General features: G+C 34.9%; 1 protein-coding gene across 1 annotated transcript in view; it reads right to left on the minus strand.

The window, feature by feature from the left end:
- Window positions 1-18,983, minus strand: part of LOC103268496 (pregnancy zone protein-like) — a 57,315-nt gene extending 38,332 nt beyond the window's left edge. The window contains exons 1-13 of the mRNA XM_008066080.1: window positions 18,901-18,983; window positions 17,099-17,282; window positions 15,852-16,005; window positions 15,657-15,709; window positions 15,092-15,112; window positions 14,462-14,630; window positions 13,030-13,114; window positions 10,666-10,789; window positions 9,083-9,197; window positions 7,379-7,488; window positions 4,823-4,981; window positions 4,033-4,260; window positions 2,619-2,682 (exon numbers count right to left, since the gene is read on the minus strand). Of these exons, the coding sequence (XP_008064271.1) occupies window positions 2,619-2,682; window positions 4,033-4,260; window positions 4,823-4,981; window positions 7,379-7,488; window positions 9,083-9,197; window positions 10,666-10,789; window positions 13,030-13,114; window positions 14,462-14,630; window positions 15,092-15,112; window positions 15,657-15,709; window positions 15,852-16,005; window positions 17,099-17,282; window positions 18,901-18,983 (1,549 nt within the window). The remainder of the gene's footprint in view (window positions 1-2,618; window positions 2,683-4,032; window positions 4,261-4,822; window positions 4,982-7,378; window positions 7,489-9,082; window positions 9,198-10,665; window positions 10,790-13,029; window positions 13,115-14,461; window positions 14,631-15,091; window positions 15,113-15,656; window positions 15,710-15,851; window positions 16,006-17,098; window positions 17,283-18,900) is intronic.
- Window positions 18,984-23,008: the final 4,025 nt, after the last annotated feature.

The following is a 23,008-nucleotide window of genomic DNA, read 5'->3' on the forward strand; positions in this document are numbered from 1 at the left end:
TATACAGAATAAAACTGTTAAAAAGAATAAAGTAAAGAAATGCAAGAAGAAAACCCCAAAGAAAGCATGGGTAGGCCAGGCTTGGTGGCTCAACCTGTAATCCTAGCACTTTGGGAGGCTGAGGTGAGTAGATTGCCTGAGTTCGCACGTTCGAGATCAGCCTGGGCAACTTGATGAGACCTCCCCTCTACAATAATTAAAAAAAAAAAAATTAGCCGGGCATGGTAGTACATGCCTGTAGTTCCGGCTACTTGGAAGACTGAGGTCGAAGGCTCACCGGAGCCCAGCAGGCCGAGGCTGCAGTGGTCGTGAGCATGCCACTGCATTCCAGGCTGGGTGATGGAGTGAGACTCCAACTCAAACAAACAAACAAACAAAAAATCCCGAAAGCATGGGCAAGCATTTATTTTAGGAGTTAAACAAAGAGTTTATTGAGGTTTTAGTCATCATTTAATCTAGATATCCAAAGATAGTACACAGTGACGGGGACTACACTTATGAGTTAGAATTGATAGAACATTTTGCAGCAAATAAAACTGGGTTGTAGAAAAATTTTTGAAGTACTGATAATTCAATAAAAATTTGGGTGCAAAACATTATCAAACCAAGAGCCTAATTTTTAAATAATTTATGGAACCATGACTTGAAAACTAATACAGATTTTGGGACCTGGAAATGAAGTGCTGCTATAACAAACATCTGAAAATGTGGAAATGATTTTGGAATTGGGCAATAAAAAGAGTCTGGAAGAATTTTGAAGAGTATGAAGAGAAAAAAATTAAATTGCTATCAACATACTGTTAGTAGAATTGAAGATGCTAAAAATTTGCTAGAAAGGACTCAAAGCGTGAAGCATGGTGAAGAAGGCATGTATTGTCATTATGACTGTTATAACACATGACTGTTAGCAAAAATAAAAACACTGAAAGTATTATTCTATCATACTCAGTGATCTATCACAGAAACAAAGAATATAGTACCGCATGTTCTCACTCATAGTAAACCCTGAACATTTACCATAATACTGTAAGAAAGGGATTGGCAGTAGTGGGATACTGCCGGGGTGGGGAGGAGGCGGGGGAGGCATAACATCAGTAAGGGTACCTGCTCTCAAACCAGGCAAAGTGGGGACCAAAGGGAGGCCCAAACTTTACCTGTACGATGACCACTTGTATATCTAATCCTGAATTATGCCCCACATCTTTAAAATAAAAAATAATAATAAATAAAATATTGTCAATGAGAGCTCTAGAGGAAACTGGAGGGAAGGAGATTTTTGTTATATAATGGCAGAAAGTTTAGCTGAATTTTGTCCTGCAATTATGTGGAAAGCAAATCTTGTAAACAATGAACTCAGATATTTAGTGAGAAGTTTTAAAAAGAAAGTATTAGCAGTTCAGCCTGGTTTCTTCTTGCTGCTTATAGTAAAGTTGGAGAGGAAAAAGATAAATTGAAGGAAGAAGTGTTCATCAAAAATGTATCAGAATTTGATAATTTAGAAAATTCTCAGATTATCCATAATGCAAGGCTGTACAATTAAGATAGTCACTGTCAGGAATGTGTACCCTAGAGAAAAAGCCAGAATCTAATTGGACAGCTTTTTGCTAAAGGTTTATCATTCAGTCACCAAAAAAGACTCTGAAGAGATGAAGTGTATGACTTATAGATTCTCTTATCCATCTCAGCAAAATGCAAAATAGGAGATAGGATTATCCAAAAAAGATCTGTGGAAAACTTTGTGTTTAATGGAATAAATCCCTGTGACGTACAGGAAATCTATATGGTTCTTGAAAATTTTATACTAACAGAATCACTGTCAGCTTGGACCAAAAGGAGCAGAGAGACCATAAAGTGAAAGAAAAATGTCAGATCCCTCAAATTATACAGGTAGGAAACAAGCTTTGATAAAATAATTCAGTTGCAAACACTTTCTTTAAGAAAAAGAAAGGAAGATTTCAAGAGTGGAGACTTAAGGATCTTGAGATGTGAAGAATATCCCCTCGATTATTCAGGTGGGCCCAACGTAATCACAAGGATCTTTGAGAGAGACAGGAAAGTGAGAAAAAATGACAAATGACTGAATTTGAAGATAAAGGAATCACAAATCAAGGAATGCAAGAGGCCTTTAGATGCTGGAAAAGGAAAAGAAGCAAGAATATCCCATAAAGCTCCTGAAAAAATGCATTCCTGCTGACACTTTGATTTTAGACGTCCAACTTACAGAACTGTAAGATAATAAAGTTGTGTTGCTTTAAACGAGTAAATTTTATGATCATCTATTTAGTAGCAACAGGAAACAAATACACAAACATAAAAAGTAACATTTTTCTTTATTTTATGAAATTTTCAGTTATTTTTTCCTTTTAAGCACATTTAGTTATAAAATGAATGTGCATTACTTTAGAAAAAAATTTAAAAGATAAAAATATTATTAAAAAAACAAATTAAACGGGCTAAAGTTAACCTAGTATACCATCCTATTACATCAGCTTCTTCATTTTTGTATTACAGAAGGTTGGTGACCATTTCCTCTAGTGTGAAAATAGCGCTAACTTGCTAAGTTGGTCAGAATTTGATAGGATGAACAGAGATAAAAGGAAAGTCTTAATAATACTTACTGTTTCCTTGTTCAAGGGACAACACGTAGATTCCTGATTGGGAAATGCTTCCTCTTGCTTTGACCTGAAGACAGAGGGAAATATATTTATTATTGCTTTGACGTATACATACTAACCTTACTTAAAAATGTTCTTAATGTATAAATAAAAAATAATATTACTACTTCAACCCAGAGGTTATTTTTGATCACTAAATTTTTATTTCAGTATTTTTATATATGTGCATTTACATGCTTTCAATAACAAATACATAATTTTACTAGTTTTACTACATAACACTTATTATAGCTATTAAATATTACTATTTAAAATGTATATATTGTTTCAACAATATTTTAAGCATCATTATATGCAAGACATTATATAGTGAAAGCAGATGTAAAATATATATAATTATTCTCTATTGTTGCCTTGATTTAAAAAAAAAACACTAAATATATTGAGCATTCTCTATGTGTTAGGCAGTATGGGCCATAATTTAATTTTAATTTCATTATTTAACTTCCACTAAAATTTTTTAAAGTAGGTATTAATATTATCTTCAGGATTTAGGTGAGATAAATGACATTTCTTTTTTAGGTGAAATTAGGTAAATTACTCAAGGTCATGTAACTAGGATGCAATAAAACTGAAATTCTAATGTATTATTAATTTTTTTATTTTTTCATAGCACTAAGGAAATATTCTTTATAGTTAATACTCCTATATAGAATTTCTTACATTTGACTTTTTCTTCTCAAAATGATTATTTGTGTAACTACCAGGTTTGGACATTTTTAATTTAGGGACATGCATAAGTATATTTGCCTCAGAAGTGTCACACTGATGTATAGCCTGCCTGTTAATATCCTGTTCTCCTGCAATTACATCAGTCATGAGCTTTGTAAATTACTTAGAACTGAATATTTTCCCAGAAGATTGTTTTTAACCTTTAATTCCTTTTGAATAAGTTATTGGTTCTTATCTTTAGCTTGTTTATCTACTGAGCTCTAAGGAAAACATTCTCTTTGACTAACAAAGCTTTCATCATAGGTCTTTCCTCTCCCACTCAATTATTTGCCATTGGAACTCAGCAAGAAAATAAAAAACAAAAAGCAAGAGTTCCAGAGGTAACCAGAGCATAAGTAAGAAATTAAAACACTAATATTTGTTAGTATAATTTCTCTTCAAACGTAGACACAACAAAAATTATGTTAATATTGATATCTTTTTTTTTCTTTATTTTATTATTTATTTATCAATATTTTGTATTATGCTATTGTGGGGTACAGTTAAGGGTTAGGTTATACAAATATGCTTCATTCAGGCACCGTTGTTGATAAGAGGTGTCTTTTAAAAGGCATTAGTTAGACCAGAACCCAACAATTTTGGAGTCTATACAATTAGAAGGAGCTACAGTGGCTCTTAATCTTACCAAATAATAGAAGGTTAATTCCTTTTCATTCTTCAGAATCTGCTCATTCAGGATATAGTGTGCTTGGATCTCCTGGGTTTGCCCACAGGTCACAGTACCAACAATAGGTTTGAGGTGAACATAACTCTTACTTGGGGAAAAAATGTGCTTTGCACTGTGATATGCTTCTGTATGAAATTCATCAAGCCACCAGTTATCATGGCAGAAGTGATTATGCTTGTAAGTGGCCTAGTGAAAGAATAAATAGACAATTTATTTACATATATGATAATACAGTGAAGCCATGTAAGAAGACTGTATTTTCTTAAATACAAAATAATCTATAAATAGCTTCTCCTTAAGATCGTTTAAACTTATGCTGTACTGATTTAGTAGACACTATTCATTCACAGACAAGATAAATTACTTTAAAAATTTTTCTTATGACTGTATATCACATAAGAACATTTGAATACTAAACACAAAACACAAGTGGTAATATGTCAAATAAACCAAGCAAAATCTTACTTGTGGTAGAATTATGAAAATATCAAATTTTTCAAGGGAATACCAAGATGACCTAATCAATGTTTCCTGAAACTAAATCATTTTGTCCACAGTCTATCTAAAAGTAAGAATATTCTGACAAAGAATTTTCTGTTTTTTATAATTTATTTTTCCACATTGCTTTTACTCTTTATCATTTTAAAATCTTTACCATCTTTCTAGAGTTCATAAAATTATATATTCTTAAATTTCATGACCCCAGTGATCTCTGTTCTTTCAGTCCCAGCTGCCCCTTTCCACTTACTGTAACTGCAATGAGAGAAGATATAAGGTTGGTGGTGTCGATGGAAATGTCTGCTAAACCATGCTCATTGGTAGTAACACGGGAATTGTATACAGCACCCACACTGATAACTAAAGTTTTGTTGGACATTGGCTGATTCCTCCCATCAACTAAAAGAACCTGGAAATATTAAAGTCGTATTTGGTTAAAATGACATACAGCCATAGGCTTCTACTCTGTCATATTCACTTTTTTATTTATCTCTAGGACATTGCCTGTCATTTACTGAATCTTAGAATCTGAAAAAAAAGACATGTCTTCTGAGCTCTAATACATAATATTTCTTTTCAATATTTCTTTTATAAATAATTTTGAAGGTTGAATAGCTACTTATTTACTTCCTATTGTTATTTTTAATTGAGAAATAAGAGTATTCATTTCTGGGGTACAATGTGATATTCTGATATACATACATTATGTGGAATAATTAAATATAGATAATTAACATATCTGTCACCTTACTTGCTTATCATTTTTTTCTCATGAGGCATACCTAAAATTATTTTGAAACATACATTATTATTGACTATAGTGACTCTGTGGTGCAATAGATCTCAACATCTTTTCTATATATGAGTATATATTGGATAACTTACGGGCACTCAAACTGAGAATACCCAAAAGTGAGATCATCGTGTCACCTTCCCAAATTTTCTTCATCTCTTGTGTTCTCTATTTCAATATATGGTTCTTCTATCTATCTTATAGTTGATGCACGAACACTGAAGTTTTTTTTTTAAGTCTGTTTCTTTCACTGCCTGTCTCTAAGTCATTGTCAAGTGCCATCTTTCTCCCACTCCCCACTCTCATTCCCTGTTAAATACATCTCAATTCAATATACTTCTCTCCAAATTCACTGCTACTATTCTAGTTAACCACAATATTTCTTTTCCATTTGGTTTCCAATAGCTTGCTATTTAATTTTCTGCAGTCTGTTCTCTAGCTGCTTCACCCTTGTTCCAAGACTTTCTCTATGCAGTCTGAGCTAATCTGATCATTATTCTCTTACAGTCACTTCTTAATACAAAATTATTACCATATCCTTAAAGACTCTTAGGAATTGCTCCAGCTTGCCTACAACTATTCAGTCAAATTAATTGTATCTTCTATCTTAGCTATCTCAGTTGCCATCATGCTGGCTACATTTTTATTTTTATTTTATTTTAGAGACAGGGTCTGACTCTGTTGCCTGGGCTGGCGTGCCTTGGTGTGATTAAAAAGCTCACTGCAACCTTGCTACTATCGAATTCCTGGGCTCAACTGATTCTTTTGCCCCTGCCTCTAAAGTAGCTGTTTTTTTTGTTTTTTGTTTTGGTAGATCCTGGGGCTCACTACATTACCCGGGCTGGTCTCAAACACCTGGTCGCAAATGATTCACTTTGCCTCTCAGAGTGCTGGGATTACAGGCCTGCGCCACTGGTTCTTTGCTCTTGAAATATCTTAATTTTCTTGCAAATATCTTAATTTTCTTGCCAAGCCATACTCATCCTTTAAGTTACTGATTTTCTCATGATCAACTATATGAGATAGATAGAAGAACCATATACTGAAATAGAGAACACCAGAGATGAAGAAAATTTGGGAAGGTAGCATAATGATCTTACTTTTGGATATTCTCAATTTGAGTGCCCATAAGATATATATATATATATATATATATATATATATATATATATATGAAAGATGTTGAGAACTATTGCACCACAGGGTCACTATAGTCAATAAAAATGTATGTTTCAAAATAACTTTAGGGAGTAAATTTTAAATGTCTCATGAGAAAAAAATGATAAGCAAGTGAGGTAACAGATATATTAATTATCTCCCTACCTGGAATGATCCTATTCCTACCTGAAATGACTTTGCCAAACTAGATCTATATGTTTATTAATTTCTTGCCAATTTGATATGAAATAATGAAATAAACTACAAAATTCAAATATCAACTATAAAATGAAAATTTTGCCCACAAACTGCTAATTCCAAGATTAGTTACTTCACAAGAAAATTTAAAATGCCTTATACCTTATATCTTTATATCTTTTATATGAATACCTTCTATCTCTTATATGAAAGAAAATTGATAGTTGTACTATATTGAATTAACATTTCTAAAAATTTACCAATATTGATATACCAATATTGAGCTTTGAAGCTAAAAAATCTTTTAAAAAGCTATCAGTAATTAAAAAATCAACCAAGTAGATGAAATAGTATATTTTTGTTCTTTCCATAAAAATGATTTTAAAATATTATTATTTATAAAGAGGCAATAAAAAAGTATGCAGCCAAACCACACAGGAAAAATGTATTGTAGAGGTCTGTTAGGACATTAATGAATAAGAATTGTGCTTTCTTTTTCTGGATTTGGGGATTATATTTGCTCTTTACATTTCTAATTTGCTATAATTTTCCTTTCTTATTTGGAATATTTTTATAATAGGGTTTAATTTGGTGTTTTTAGAATTTTTCTTAAAAGCTCATGCCCTAAATTATGATTGTGTTGAAAAGATAGCTTACCTGCCCAAAAAAAGGGAGTCCACGTCTGTAATGTGAGTCTACTTTAGTAAATCGCACTTTGCTTAAGGTATTTGTGATAGAACTTGATCCACGTCCAGTTAATTCCAACCCTGAAAAAGAAAAAAAAAATAAAGCCGTATGGTTCTATGCATTCAAAATTCACCTTTTAACTCCACCCCAGCTTCACTTCATCATAACAAAATACTGTATACATCTGTTTTTGTATTCTTTCCAGAATTTCACACACTTGGAAGACAGAAGCTATTTGACAAACAATTTGACATTAGCTTCACCTTCATGTAAAAATATTTTTGGTATTCATAACCCCTGATTCTTCCAATTTTGCAAGTATCCTACTTTTCCACCTATGATCTTGATTAAGTACTCATCTCCTCTATGATCTTGCTCCATCTTTGATTCTGTCACTCTCACGTCCCTGTATACAATTAGATTCTTCACATTTACGTTAGTCTGTAACCGTGCTTAAATTTCTGTTACAAACTACTTCCCGGCAAGACCTTCTTTTTCACTGTGTGACCTTTCTAAAGGTTAGTCACATCTGGTGCTTTTCCATTCAGTAACATGTAATCTGTATTTTGTTCTTGTCATCTAAAATACCACACTGTCAAAGTCTGAAAGATCCCTTCCTTGCCCTCCATGTGGAATTCTCATCTCAGACTTTATCATTTATGAGCCCTCAATAGTACTTCATAGTTAAGTACCACTGAAACTCTTTCTTCCAGTGGCTTCTAAAAAATTGTACTCTTTTATTTTGCCTCTAGGCTTATGACTTCTAATTTTATTATGCTGACTTATTTGTTATTATCTATCTCCTAAATGTAGTTGTGTCTGTCCTGGGACCCCACTTTGTACTGTCTCTCTTTTAATTTTAGCAGTGTTTAATGAGCTCACTTTCAAAGCATTTGCATTCACTTTTTAAGAGGATGTAGACACAATGGGAATGGCTTCAGATTTATATCTTTGGTTCTGATTTTCCTCTTGCTCTCTTTTTAAATGATCTGCTGAATATATCTACTTTCATTCTAATATCCCAAGTTATAATTAATTATCTTTGACACATCTCATCACAATAGCTTTTTTAAATCTGCTTTTTATCTTAGTAAGTGGCATTTTCATTTCCTAGGCTCCAAATGTAGAATATTTGGAGCCATCTTTGAATAATCACGTTGTAACATGTTCTTCATCTAGTCTATCCTCTTCAAGTCTGCTAGAATTATCTTTTCAGATATATTAGTTTGTTTAGTCATTCTCCTCAAATATATCTGAAGATAGTCCATACTTTTCAGAATAAAATCTAAACTCAAATTTACTTTTCTCTATACTTTAGCACTGGCCTACATTTTCAGATTCTTTTTTCCCTTTCCATCACTAATCTTTCAAAAAACTACTAAATCTAGGTAAATCAGTTGCAATGCTTCTTTATTTATAAGGTTTTTTTCTGGTTGTAGTTTATAATTAATTACCTCTCCTCATACCCATTGGACTCTTATTTGTACACTTCTTGCAGAAATCTTATTATGGTTATGTACACACACACATTTAATTTCTATTTTTAGACATTTAAGTCCTTGAGGACAGGGACCATGTTATTTTCACAGTCCCCAGAAACTATAGAGTGTTATGCATGAAATGGAAGTTCAATAAATGTGTATTGAATTTAAAATATTTAAAAATAATACAGACCTGTCCCCTCCTCTTTGACCTTGGCTTCCACTTGTATTGACATGTCATACCCTCTTTGTCTCAGCTGAAACATGCTAGTCTTAATGACTTGTGTGAAACATCCGTTATTGTCTGCCTGAAGAGAAAGGAAGAAAATTCTCGGGTTCTCTGATTTGCTGCTGAAAAAGTCAATGATCAATCTATACAAATTTTTTATTTGTCGTGAAAATACATTTTGTAAGTGTTCTAGTGATTCTTCTTTTCCAAGCCCAAGAATTACATAGAGTTTCTTCATCAATTATCATCGAGTTATTCGTTGCCAACCTTTGCTTTCTCCTTTCTCTTCTGAAGATGAACTCCATTTCTGCCATATTAAACTTTCTAGAGTTGCCAAGTGTACCATGGTATTTTGTAATTCTATCTCTTTGCATATTTTGTTCCTCAAATGATAACTTTCTCCCATTCTTACCTTAGCCAACAGTTGCTGCTCCTGAAAACTTAACTCAGACATAATATCCCCTAAGAACTTTCACCTAAATATTGACTAAGGATTGTACATTCTTAACTCTATGATCCCAATGTCCAGGACATAAATAGAAACATATACATCTATTGAATAGATGAATCCTTGTTGTAATCAAGTTTCCAGACGAAATGTTGGGATCCATGTTTGAATAAAGATTTGTTTTCAATTTGAACTTATCTACTGAAAATCTTTACTGCATAATAAAATGTAATCATAGTCAAGTTATTTATATACAAATACCATGACTCACTTAAAAATAAAAGTTAATCCTGGTCTCTCTGATATATTAAATATTTCGGCATCTGGATTCCTCTCATGTTTAATTTGCTTATCAGTGTTTATCTTGGTGTTCATTATATCGATCTCCCTAGCCTCTCATTTATTTGCTCTCTGTGACTTTGATTAGTTACTTTTCCACACCCTTGCAGTGCCTGCTCACATTGCTACATCCTGTACTTCTTCATACTCTTCCTAATATTCTTCATACATACTCTACATTCATACATACATACTCTTTGACTATTCTACATACTCTTCCTCTGAAATCAGTACTTTTTGCATTACATTTTTAATACAACATATTCTATTTTCAGCTGTTTTCCTTAATTATCACACCTCTTCTTTGATGTGACTTGGGCTTCCAATCCATTGTCCTTATAGGTCTTTCTCTCTTCAACCTGATGCTAGTTTAATATTCCCCCACGTGCAGCTTAGATTCTGAGGTATGCATTTGATTCTTCCATTAGCCAAATTCTTAACACCTGCCACCCACATTCTTCTGCTATCTGATAGAAGTCAACTTTGGATACTTATACATCCTTTCTTTGCTCTTATACTTGCATGTTGACTACTGCTGGAAAGAAATGACAAAACTGACCAAACGAAGATCACTATAAATTTGTGAGCCCACTCTTCAGCTGGGTTTCTGACACTGCCAGGCAATCAATTTTTACCTCCTGCCATAATTTTGCTAGATGACTATTTTAAACATCGCTTTCTATTGTATTGTATTCACTACTTAATTCGTGAGAAAATAAGATCTGCTATTAGTGCCCTAAGCAGGATGGTTTCCACATACCTGTTGACTGAATTCATCACAGATATTTTGTGAATATTTGCCGTGGCAGGCAGAATAGTATCGTGAATATTTTCTGCACACATTAATTGTCACCAGGCCAGGGACAGGCTTTCCATATGTGTATCTACAGCAATAAAGAGGCCATAATGCAAGCTCTTTAATATAAAAGTGCAGATGTTTCTTCACCTGATTTGACCCATTTATATATCCACCTTACTTATCTCAAGCAATTATATTACCTTCTAGAGCATTTTTTTTTTTTACATTTTAGAATCATGGGATACATGTAAGGATTTGTTCCATAGGTATAAGTCCTCCCCCAGTGGTGAGTGTGATATGCAATGAGTGGTTTTTCATCCTTTATTTCCCCCTCTCTCCTTTAGCAGTACCCAGTGTCTGTTGTTCTCATCCCGGTGACCATGTGTACCCTGTGTTTAGAACCCATTTATGAGAACATAAGGTGTTCAGTAGCATTTGCATTTTAGAAGCACTTATTCTGAAGGACTGTGTTTTAACTATCTATAATTCCAAAAAAATTACTTAATTTTTTTTTGAAGCACCTCCAAATGGAAAGTTACCAATTCTCAGATATTTCCTCCCTCACAGTTGAGATTTTACTATGAGACTGTTCTATTTCCCTTTTTCTCTGCTGTTGGATAATCTAGGTTATGATTTTAGTTTTGACAGCACCACCTAAATTGTTTTGGGGCAAGTAATTAAGAATATACGGAGAACGTATTTCTAAGTCCTCTTTAATTGTTAAGTATTTTAAGAGAATAAATGAGAACCTAGATGGCAAAGCAGTAGCTATAAAACAAAAATGCTATATCATAATGATAGTTTTATTCTGCAAAATAAAATGGAAGGATATGATGCAAAGCCAGAATTAGTTTGTTGTTTCTCACAGTGTGCTTTATGGAAAACCTACATTGAAATTACCTGAGATACATGTTGAGTTACGGATTCCCACGACTTTCCCATAAATTTCCAATTTATCATTGGAATCTCTGGAGGTGGGGCCAGAGAATTACATTTTAACTAAGCACCTTCATAGACTTCAATGTACACTAAAGCTTAAGTGTGTGGTAGATAATAGCCTCAGACCACAAGGGTCCGCTTTTTATAGCATCCCCCCTACAATTTCCTGTAAGTGCTGATAAAGCAATATATCATTTACTAAACTTTAGTTACTTTTGGAATCTTATCTTTTAATCTGGATCAAAAGACTTCCCCTCTGATAAAAAGATTTAAAACATCAAGGTTGGTGAGAAGGATGAAACTATGTTTCTCATGCTGCTTTCAAAAGCAAGAGGGAACGTTTTTCTCCTCCGTGAGTGTGGAGAGAAGAAATGACTATGCAGAATATATATTTTTAATTCTGTCACATATTTCTATGATTTAAAGTAAAGCATATGCCTAACTTCCCCCCAACTAATTACTGTGCCTTTCCATAGTTTAAGAAATTGGGAGCCATAAAGAAAATGGAGCTAATAGGACACAGAATAACACAGAGGACATGAGACTGAGCTCCCTAGTTGGATGGCGTAGGTTCAGTTTAGCAAAGGGATTGGGATAAATAAGTGCTTATAAAGCCATATTTTTTTAAAATTGCAGGAACAATATAGAATAATGGTGAAGAGTTTGGGGTCTGCAACCACACTATTGGATTTAAATTGCAGTCTAGCCGGGCTCGGTGGCTCAGCCTGTAATCCCGCGCCTTTGGGAGGCTGAGGTGAGTGGATTGCCTGAGCCCGCGGGTTCGAGACCCGCCTGGGCAGTGAGACTTCATCTCTACAATAAATCAAAAAATCAGCCGGGCGTGGTAGCGCATGCCTGTAATTCCTGCTACTCGGAAGGCTGAGGCGGAAGGATCGCCGGAGCCCAGCAGGTCGGGCTGCGGTGGCCGGGAGCGGCCACTGCCCTCCAGTCTGGGCGACAGAGTGAGACTCCGACTCAAAAATAAATAAATAAATAAATAAATTGCAGTCTATCATTATCTATCTGCAGTAATTTGAGTAAAATTTAAAATCCTCTATATATTGCAGTTTCCTCATTGTAAACTGAAGAAAGTAATTATCTCTATCTCATAGGGATACCATAAGAATACACATATTGATAAGTACAAGGCGCTTGGAACATTGTCTGGCACATTTTAAATGTCTAGGAAATAATTTTATTATGAGCAGAAGTGTCATCTGCTACTTACTATCTCTGCATCCTAGTGGGAGCTTAGGCAAGCTGGAGAGTTATTTTTCCCTAATTAAAATAATTCTAAGTTTGGTAATTTTTATTTATAATACATCCCCTCAAACAGAGTGTGGTAATAAAAATGAGATTGAAACAACAACAACAACAAAAACTCACAAGCCACAGACGGATACCACAAATTCTTCATCAAGAAAACCAATAGCCTTGGGCATTTTTACTTGGACTTCAAATTTGGGCAAAACTGTTTCCAATAGAAGAGAAAAAGAGATGAGAGTGGGCAGGAGATCTTGTCAGTATTAGCAATGATTCTATTACAGAACCCTGTAACATAAGATCATGTGAAATGACTTCAATTACAAAGGGAGCACAGGGACAGTACGGACAAGGACTGCCATGCATTACCATGGGCAGTTTGTCCCATTAACTTAATTAAGCTGGTATTACATTTTCTAGACTCTCTGAATTTGTGTAAAATTTCAAAAGTGGAAGGGAAGTGGTGTCATTAATCTCTGAAAGTATCACAGTTAGATGTGGTACTAGAGAGACCCGCAGGTTCTGCTTTGTCCTTATTCTTTCCCTTCCTGTGTTCAACTTTTCGTCCCAAATGCTAGTCCCACTATCTAACGGAGGTCCCAGGTCCACCACCAGACATTTGGCTATGGGCCTACTGAAGCAGTAGCTATGCAGAGAACACACAATAGTTGAAAATTAGCCTTTCACAGACTCTTCCATCAATTTCCTTGTATGGTCCACTTAGGCAGCTAAAGTGTCTCGCTTCCCACATCTTAAAAAGTTCGAATTTATCTGTCTCCAAGAATGCTCAGAACTTGTTAGCAATCTTCTTTGATTCAAATTCTCCTGATGAACTCTTACTTTTCTAGCTGTAGTTGTGTAAGGTGTTATTCCTATAATATATCCCTATTCTGTGATTCTTATGACAGTTCTAGTGAGTTTTGGGAATAACATCTTGTGATAAGACTCCTCAGCCATGGCATAAAATATTTAAGTCACTTTTTAAAATCCACATAATTGTAACTATACGATGCCTTCAATATCTGACTTAGTAATCAACTATGATTGAATTCTAAATCAACTATGTTACAGCCTATTTGGTTACTGTACATAGTTGAACTACAGTTTGGTTTATTACTAAATTACTGTGATTTAGAAATCAGTTGATTAGAGTAGTGTAGGTGTAGGTTACAGATAACCGTAAGATAATTCTGGGAAATATCTTCAGTTACAAGGTGCAGAAAACAGATACATAGTGTATGTAGAGGACACCATGTATTGGTTAACAATTTATGTTTGATGGGTCAGAAGGATATAGACAACTCTCTCTTGCCTTTTATTGGCTCTGTGATTTTGATACGCTCATTTTTAAAGTAAGAACATAGTATCTGCCTCAGAGGGCTGCTGTGAGGATTAAAGAAGGTGGTATGTGAAAAGTGCTTAGCAAATACCCAGTTAAATAAAAACATCCTAATTTCCAACTATTGTATGGTAGACTTTTGATTATTCCCTACATGCAAACATTATCCAATCTTACGCTGATGTAATAAATAACTTACACATGTAGCATTCTTACCATATTCGTTCACCTCAAAGGAGTGCTCGATTTTTTTCCCTGACTTTTTTTGCACCACAATCTTGTAATGACCCAGAATGGGCTCCACTGAGAGTGGGAATGAGAGCTGGCTGAATCCCCCTTGCAATTTGAGACTTTGCCATTGGAAAATCCGGTTCTTCTTGGGATTCTATAGATAAAAGTATTATGAGTTCAGAGAAACAGTTGATATATATACTTTTGAGTAGGAGGCATTTTTTTCAGGTAAGAACGACACCAGGAATTGTATCAAAGATGGTTGGTAAATAGACCCGAAGGTATTTGCGAAGTTTTCTAGGAATTCCAGATGGGAAAAAAGGTCAATAAGTTACTAGCTGTGAGATATGATAGATGACATTTCATACTGATACTGCTTTTTGATTTTATGCATGTTTGTTTTGGTCAGAAATTTTGGAAGAGTCACTACATTGCATCATCTCAAGGAATTTTGCTCCTCATTTACCTTGTATCCACTCCAAAGAACTTAAGGTAGACAGGGAAAACAGTATTTGTTTAGTTTTGGTGAAATGAGTATGAGAGAAAGGAGAGAGGCAATTTAATGTAACTTGTAGGGAGTTCCCATTCCATTGAGATATTCAGTTTATTACTTACCTCAATATAAACTACCGGGAACTGAAAAGAAAGAAATAAATAGTATGAGCATGTGATAAACTTTAAAAAGTCAAAACCATGCACGACACCAGCACTGACAGAGTGTATGGACTAGAGGAAGTGAGTCTCTACATTTCTTGTTCAAACAATAAAGTGTTCCCTGTTTGGTTCACAACAAGTTATATGTGTAACAGGACATATATTTTTTTAAAAGTCATGCTTTTCCTTATGTGAACATACAACTGAGGAAACCTAATTAGATTTTTAAAAGGTCCAAATATCAAGTTTATTATTATTTTGCAGATATTTATTTAAGAGAGAAATCAAATGCACTTCTTTTATTCACCAAAAATAATTGGGATCACTAAGAAAACAGTTTCAGCTGAATACTTAATTTATTTTAAGAATGCAGTTGATGAGCTTCCTAACCCTCTTATTATTCTAGCAGTGGTAGCTTTATGAGATCTTTCTGTGGCACAATTAAGTATCTTTTATATTGGCTTCAGGTTTTCCAAAAGACTAGGCATTATATTTTTCCCCAGCCTCACCCAGTTATGAGACTAACCGTTTCATTCAAAGGGTGGAAATTGATGTCCACAGAGACAACGCGGAATCTCACTGAAACACAGAGATTTTCCTTGTAAAACACTCAGCAAGAACCCAGGTTAGTAACAGCATGCCAGAACTCCCTTGACTACAGAATAAAATAATAAACTCCCCCCTCCCCTAAAGTTTCCCTCACTAATTTGGTTCCTCATACCTGTTTGTCCTGCTTTGTACATGGGTTTGTCTGTCTGGACAAAGACCGGGTTCTCTACATTGGTTATATACATTGGTTTTCTCTTTATGAAATGCAGAGTTGGCCCATTTACCTGTACAGCAATGAAGGCCGAGGAAGATGGCAACTCTGGAATCTATAAAACAGAAATGAGCTGAAGAATCTGCCCAGACTCCTCACTTCTGAATGTTTCAGCCTTTATGAGTTTTTGTTTTCTTGGTTGGTCTCTGAGAATTAGTAAGGAGCAAAGTAAAGGATCATGCCCCTTATAGATGATTATATTTGTGTAACATGACAGTAACAGTTTGTTGATTTGATTGAAAGGGAAAATATCATTGCAAAACAGTGAATTAATTCTTTAATCCAGTCACGACAATAAAAGAAATGGAAAGCTTACATCGTCACAGCAATATGGTGTTATTAAATAATTATTAAAGTTTTATTTTTCAAAGGTCAGTAGAATATTGTGCTATTATTTTTAGTAAACCAGTATGATTAAACATTTAATACTTTAAGTGATAAAAGGTTAAAAGAACAGCACATTTTCACCTTCTGTGAAATCTCAGATAAATCATTTATCTTTATGAATCTTAGCGTTTTTATCTGTAATGGCATGAACATTATTTACGTCAGAAATTTACTTTAAGATCAGATGAAATCCTTTCCATAACCACTGTTACTTTTCTTTGTTTTTTCTTTTTTTTTGAGTTGGAGTCTCACTCTGTCACCCAGACTGGAGTGCAGTGGCTGCTCCCGGCCACCGCAGCCTCGACCTGCTGGGCTCCGGCGATCCTTCCGCCTTGACCTGCTGGGCTCTGGCGATCCTTCTGCCTCAGTCTTTCAAGTAGCCAGAATTACAGGCATGCACTACCACGCCCGGCTGATTTTTTGATTTATTGTAGAGATGAGGTCTCGCTGCCCAGGCGGGTCTCGAACCCGCGGGCTCAGGCAATCCACTCACCTCAGCCTCCCAAAGGCGCGGGATTACAGGCTGAGCCACCGAGCCTGGCTCAACTGTTACTTTTCTAACACTGCATTAGATCTATCTGTAAATTTTATGTGGAGATACCCAATAGAACTTTCGTTCTTAGAGTCTAGTTTGAAATTCACTCTGAATTCTCCATTTTTCCTTTGTTCTACTTTTTAATTTTCTTGGGATCAGAACACAAGGTATCAACTAATATACTCTTTCTCTACCCATCTCCCTTATTTCAGGGAGTGATACTGACAATGAAGGGTTTGCAGTAGAAAGCGTTCCTCTTTGCCACCACGTCTGTGAGGAGGTTCCGGCTCTGCAGTCCATATTCTAGGGTTATGATCAGTGTCACCGTCTCATTCAGGTGATTTAGGAAGACACAGGCCTTTTCAGGTACTCCAACGTAGAGCTGTGACGGGACCAGCACTATGTACTGCCTGTGGAGAAGGGGCGGGAGCTGAGTCAACTATGGAGGGATCAAAAACACAACATTTGGGTGGTTATTTTCTAGATTATCGTTGCTATTGTCACCAATCATGGAGCACAGAAAGATTTCGGCAGCAGCAAACTCTTCAAAGGCCAACCCAAAGACCCGAGGGACTCAGAAAACCCCAAATGAAACATTAATATGCTTTCTTGTGTTGTGTGATAATTCACCCTCAAAATACCAGAAAAATGATTAATAGCCATCAGTAAGCAATCCATGAATTATATATTTTGCATAGCAATTTCAAATTTACAAAATGTGAATTAATCAAAAACTCATCATTGAAAGCATTAAGAACCTGTCTGTATGTGGTTTTGGATTTCATATAGATAATAATCACAAATCTTTTTGTTTCAGGAAAGACTTAAAAAATAATATGTAATATGTAAGGAGAAGCTGAATTGTTTTTCACTATGATTTCAGAAGAAACCTTGTTTTTTCTTTCTTTAAGTCTTTGATAATGGGGGCCCAGGCATGCCAAACTAGCCTAATCACCAGACATATTACCATATACACCAAGAAGAAAATACCACTTGCTTGCTACTGTTTACCTTTCACCTAAGCACTCAAACACATTGTACTTTGTGATGTTGTATGTTTGCACACGCTTCTCTCCTTTCCTGAGTGTTCTTGTTGATCTGGAAAACTTCTATTTGCTTTGTAGGACTTCTCTTAAAAGCAACTTTTTCTATGAAGAATTGGGTGATGTCCCCTCCCTTACATCTGGTTCAAAGTAGATTTAGGTTTTCTTTGTGAATATCTCACCGAATCCTGCAATGTCCACTTCTGTTTTTGTGCTAGAGTTCATTCTCTGTGACCCATATTACTCCTTTACTATATTGTAAAGTAATGGGAATAGGGTCTGAAGTATGCTCAGCCCCAAGAACCATTGCCAGCCCCTAAAATTTACCATAGGATTGATTGAACTGACACAAATTCTGGCTTGCCTCTAGACCATACATTAACATTAGCAATTCTGAACTGAAAGAAAACATAGATACTGAGTCACTTCATAATGGCCCAGACACTGAAGCAAATTTTATGATCCGGTACAAAATTTATCCTCTTTTGATAGGATTTCTTTTTTCTCTTCCCTTCCCTCTCCCTCTCCCCCTACTTTCTTCTCCCTCCCTCCTTTCCTATAGCTTTAGGCGGGTATGAGTAGTTTTGGTTACATGGATGGATACATTGTATAGTGGTGAAGAAATGTGAGCTTTAAGTGTGCCCACCCCCCTCACCTGTGTATATTGTACCCGATAAGGTGATTTTTTGGTTCCTCCACCTCTTTCCACCCTCCCCCTTCTGAGTGGCCAATGCCCATTATATATAGTGAAAATTCTATATTTTTATTTGGTAAATGTTCCACAAATGTTCTCACTCTACCCTATATCTCTGAGTTTTCTTGAATTGGAGTATATCTCTTTCCACATGAGCAATAACAAATGAGTGACACTTCCAAGCCCTTTTTGACAACAGATAATTGCTTGGGAAGTCAGGAAATAAAGATCAAGGAGTTGACACAACGAGGAAGAAGGAGGACAATGGAACTTTATGGAGATGTTGCTTACGGTTTTCCAGTAGCTGAAGCATCTCTGGGAAGGAGCAGGAAAAGTAGAATCAAGACTGGATTGGGCAGTTGATTTCCCCTCATGGTGTGGAGAGGAATCGGAAAGAATGGGAGTCCAAGCCCTTGATTCCTTGAACTCTGTTCTTGTTCCAGACTCACTGGTTTTTATTTCACTTGATGTGCAGTGAAAGCAAACTGCCAACCATTTATTTTTGTAACATATTAACTACTTCCAGTATTAAAAAATCAATTCCAGATTATTTCCATGACCATACGTATTCTGTCATTCATTTTACCCAATTTTTCAAATGCATGAAAGATAGTTCTTTGAGGCTACCACTAGCTCAGGTAATTAATCAGTTCTTTAAATATTTTAATAAAGATACAAAATAAATTATACAGTTTGATGAAATAAATCAATACTCTTGACTTTTTAAAAAGGGCTATTAAAGCAAATCCATATCCCAGATCTCTTCTTGGTAGTCCAGGGAACATCTCATATATCACCCGAGATTCATCCTAAATGGAAGTGAAATCTGTCACAGACTTTTAAACAAAATAAGTTTGGAGCAACCTCTCCATTGTTTGACAATTTAACTTTTGATTTTTACAGGTATCCTTACTTTGTAAAGAAAATGGCAGTTCATTTGGATATAACAACTCACATAATACATATTTACTATCTTTTGGTTCATTCAGCATCTATACTTTATTGATGAACATTCTTATTTAACTTTACCTTGAATTATTTAAAATATAAAAACATCTTATCAGAAGTGATACATCATCCTATTTGCTTTCCAAGGGAAATTGGGATGTTTGAATCTATCTTTATGGAATCCTGAAAATAAGAAAGATCCACTGTTACATTAATATAACTAGATCTACACAAAATTGAAGTTTGTATATTTTGGATAAAAAAGTGGTTTAACCCATAAAGTAAGATGTGAAGAGAAACAGACACTTCTGAGGATGGAGAATATTTTATGTGTTTACCTCTAACTTGGGACTAGGCAAGCCTTGACATATATTTTTGTATGTGGTCTGAAAGAGTGATGGAAAAGTGAAGACAGTGTCTGTGATAGCCCTTAGTGAACCACAAAACTGCAGATATGTAAGCTATTAAAATTCAAATAATGATAAACTATGGGTAAAAAAAATGCCAAGTCAAATGGGATGAAGTGTATTAATACATTGTGCTAGCCTCTGGTAGTTGACAAATGCTTATAAATGAATGCAAATCTTTTGCTTTATTTTAGTGGTTCCATCTCTCATTATAACCAAGAGCTTTCTCCACACCCACTGATCTTTCCAGTTCTCTCTACGCCCCCACCTCAACCCTACATGGTCATACATAACATTATTTTCTATCAGTTTAATATTGGTTACATTCGTTTGCAATAAGCAATATATGACTTTTAAGAGGTTTCTATAATACTTTTCCTAGGCATAATTACACTTTTTAGATAGGAGCCAAACCTGTATCAGACCAAATGCTAAGTGACTAAGAATAAAAATCCTTTTTTTTTTTTTTTTGCCTGAAGCAAAAATCATCATCATAATTTGAACTTCTGGAATGGAAGAACAAATCTGAAATGTTATCAAATTTTATCATTTTGATTTTTAATTAAAAATTTTAGTTGATGCATTGTACATATTCGACATTATAGGACAAAAATAATACTTGCGCTGCTTTGTCATCATAGACTTTTACACTCTCGTGATCTTTAAACATTTTTCTTGTATTCCTCAAAATAAATTTTATTAAACATGCAATCCCTCATACATATTTAACATCTATAATTTTTTTTTTTTTGAGTTGGAGTCTAACTCCACTGCCCAGGCTGGAGTACAGTGGCACACTCACGTCTACCCCAGCGTCGACCTGCTTGGGCTCCGGCTATCCTTCCGCCTGAGCCCTCCAAGTAGCCAGAACTACAGGCATGTGCTACCACGCCTGGCTAATTTTTGATTAATTGTACAGACAGGTCTCTCCAAGTTGCCCAGGCTGGTCTCGAACCTGCCGGCTCAGGCAATCCACTTGCCTCGGCCTCCTATAGTGCTGGGATTACAGGCTGAGCCACTGAACCCTAACGTTTATAATTTCTTTTATGATGAGCAAGATGAGGAAAAGTTATAATATAAACACTTACCTTTAAAACATGAAATATAACTTTTTAAATGTATCCAATCGAATGTAAATACTGCAGTGATTTGTTGCCTACATTATTCATTTAAAACATACATGAACTCTTTTTTTTTAACTCGTAGGAAATTTTACATCATTCTTGTTTCTTTTGGATCTTGTATTTTCATTCTACTTCTCCGGGTACTCTTCTCCTAGTGTTTCACTTCAACATACTTTATTGATAACCCTATTATACATTTCTGCAACTAAAGATAACCAAAATTATTACAAAAGCATTCTTGTGCCTAAAAGCTCTAATCAGTAATAATTTTTTCTAGATTGAGCTACCATTACAATTATTATCAACATATTATTTATAAAATTATCTACTGTAAACCTAAAAAATATAAATATGAGAAAATTGTGTTTGAAAATAATTTCTTAATGAAGTAAATGATGTATTCCACATGACTCTCTCAATGAGACTCATTCTTGGATGAATATTGCTTGTTGCTAGATTGAAGCAAGTTTCAACTATCTATTCTTTTCTTATTTTTTCTATTCTACTCTCTTTCAGCTCCAGATTATACCTATTCTATTTTCTATTGTATAGATGTAAGCACTAAGAAAACATGTTCATGTAAAGAAAGAGAAATAGGAAAAGCTCTGTTATAACAATGCCATTTAATTATTTAGACTTCTAAGTTATAAGTCAAAGGTCACATTATAAACAACATTAAAATCAATTTTAATTATATATAAGTGGATAAGCAAAATACATCTTCCTTAATATTGTTGCAATCAGAGCACTGGAAACCAGGTCAATTGCAAAAGGATTTGGAAATTAGTCATTAAAATCATTCTCATTCTGAATTGTATCCCACATCTTTAAAATAAAAAATAAAAATAACAATAAATCTTTCTCATTCTCAGTTCCTAGAAAGTATGCAAAAAAGGCTCACCAGGACTTACAAGTGGCCTCAATTGTTACTTTTTTTACTTAAAGAAACAATTTTTAACCCAATAAACTCAGACAATTTTGAACAATTAAAATATCATTAATTTAAATATACTTTTGTCAGTATAAAGCCTCACAAAAAGCTTTTATCTTATCAAAATCATGACCATACATTCAGCTCATTATATGTGTTGAAAGTGTGCACCAATCGGCTAATGTGCAAAACCAATTGTCATTGTAAAAATCATCAGTCAAATTAGACTTATTTCTGACAGGAAAACCTATTGCCTCAATTAAAATTTATATAGGTTCACTAATATATATCCCTGTGTTGACTCTTCCACTTTGGTATTCTAAGATAAGGTAAGGAGTCTTGCAGGGTTATTTGTTATCCAGATGAAATAAAACTTCTCCACTTTGATATTTCTTTCCATGTTTTCTGCTTGATTCTTATGGAATGCTCAGGTGAAATATGAACATTGACAATAGTTAGAGAAAATAGAGGATTTTTTTTTTTTTTGAGTTGGAGTCTCACTCGGTCGCCCAGACTGGAGTGCAGAGGCCGCTCCCGGCCACCGCAGCCTCGACCCGCTGGGCTCCGGCGATCCTTCCGCCTCCGCCTTCCGAGTAGCCGGAATTACAGGCGCGCACTACCACGCCTGGCTGATTTTTTTTTGATTTTTGTGGAGATGAGGTCTCGCTGCCCCGGCGGGTCTCGAACCCGTGGTCTCAGGCAATCCACTCACCTCAGCCTCCCAAAGGCGCGGGATTACAGGCTGAGCCACTGAGCCCGGCAAGGATTTTTTTAAAAAATGAAAATATCATCATTTTCTGCCACTCACCTCTGCAATTTGTATAGTAAATACAATTCCAAAATGGGCCAAAAGAACCCATTTTTAGTGTCATGATTTTCTTACCAAAAACAGCTATAAGACAGTTGAGGGTATGATGCCTAAAATGGCCTTATGATGCCTTAATTAAGAGAGTTTGTGCAAATATCAATATTTTGAATTATCTTTTTGT

The sequence above is a fragment of the Carlito syrichta genome, unplaced genomic scaffold (assembly GCF_000164805.1).
Source record: "Carlito syrichta isolate Samal-C Ts95f unplaced genomic scaffold, Tarsius_syrichta-2.0.1 Scaffold308841, whole genome shotgun sequence".
NCBI lineage: Eukaryota > Metazoa > Chordata > Mammalia > Primates > Tarsiidae > Carlito > Carlito syrichta.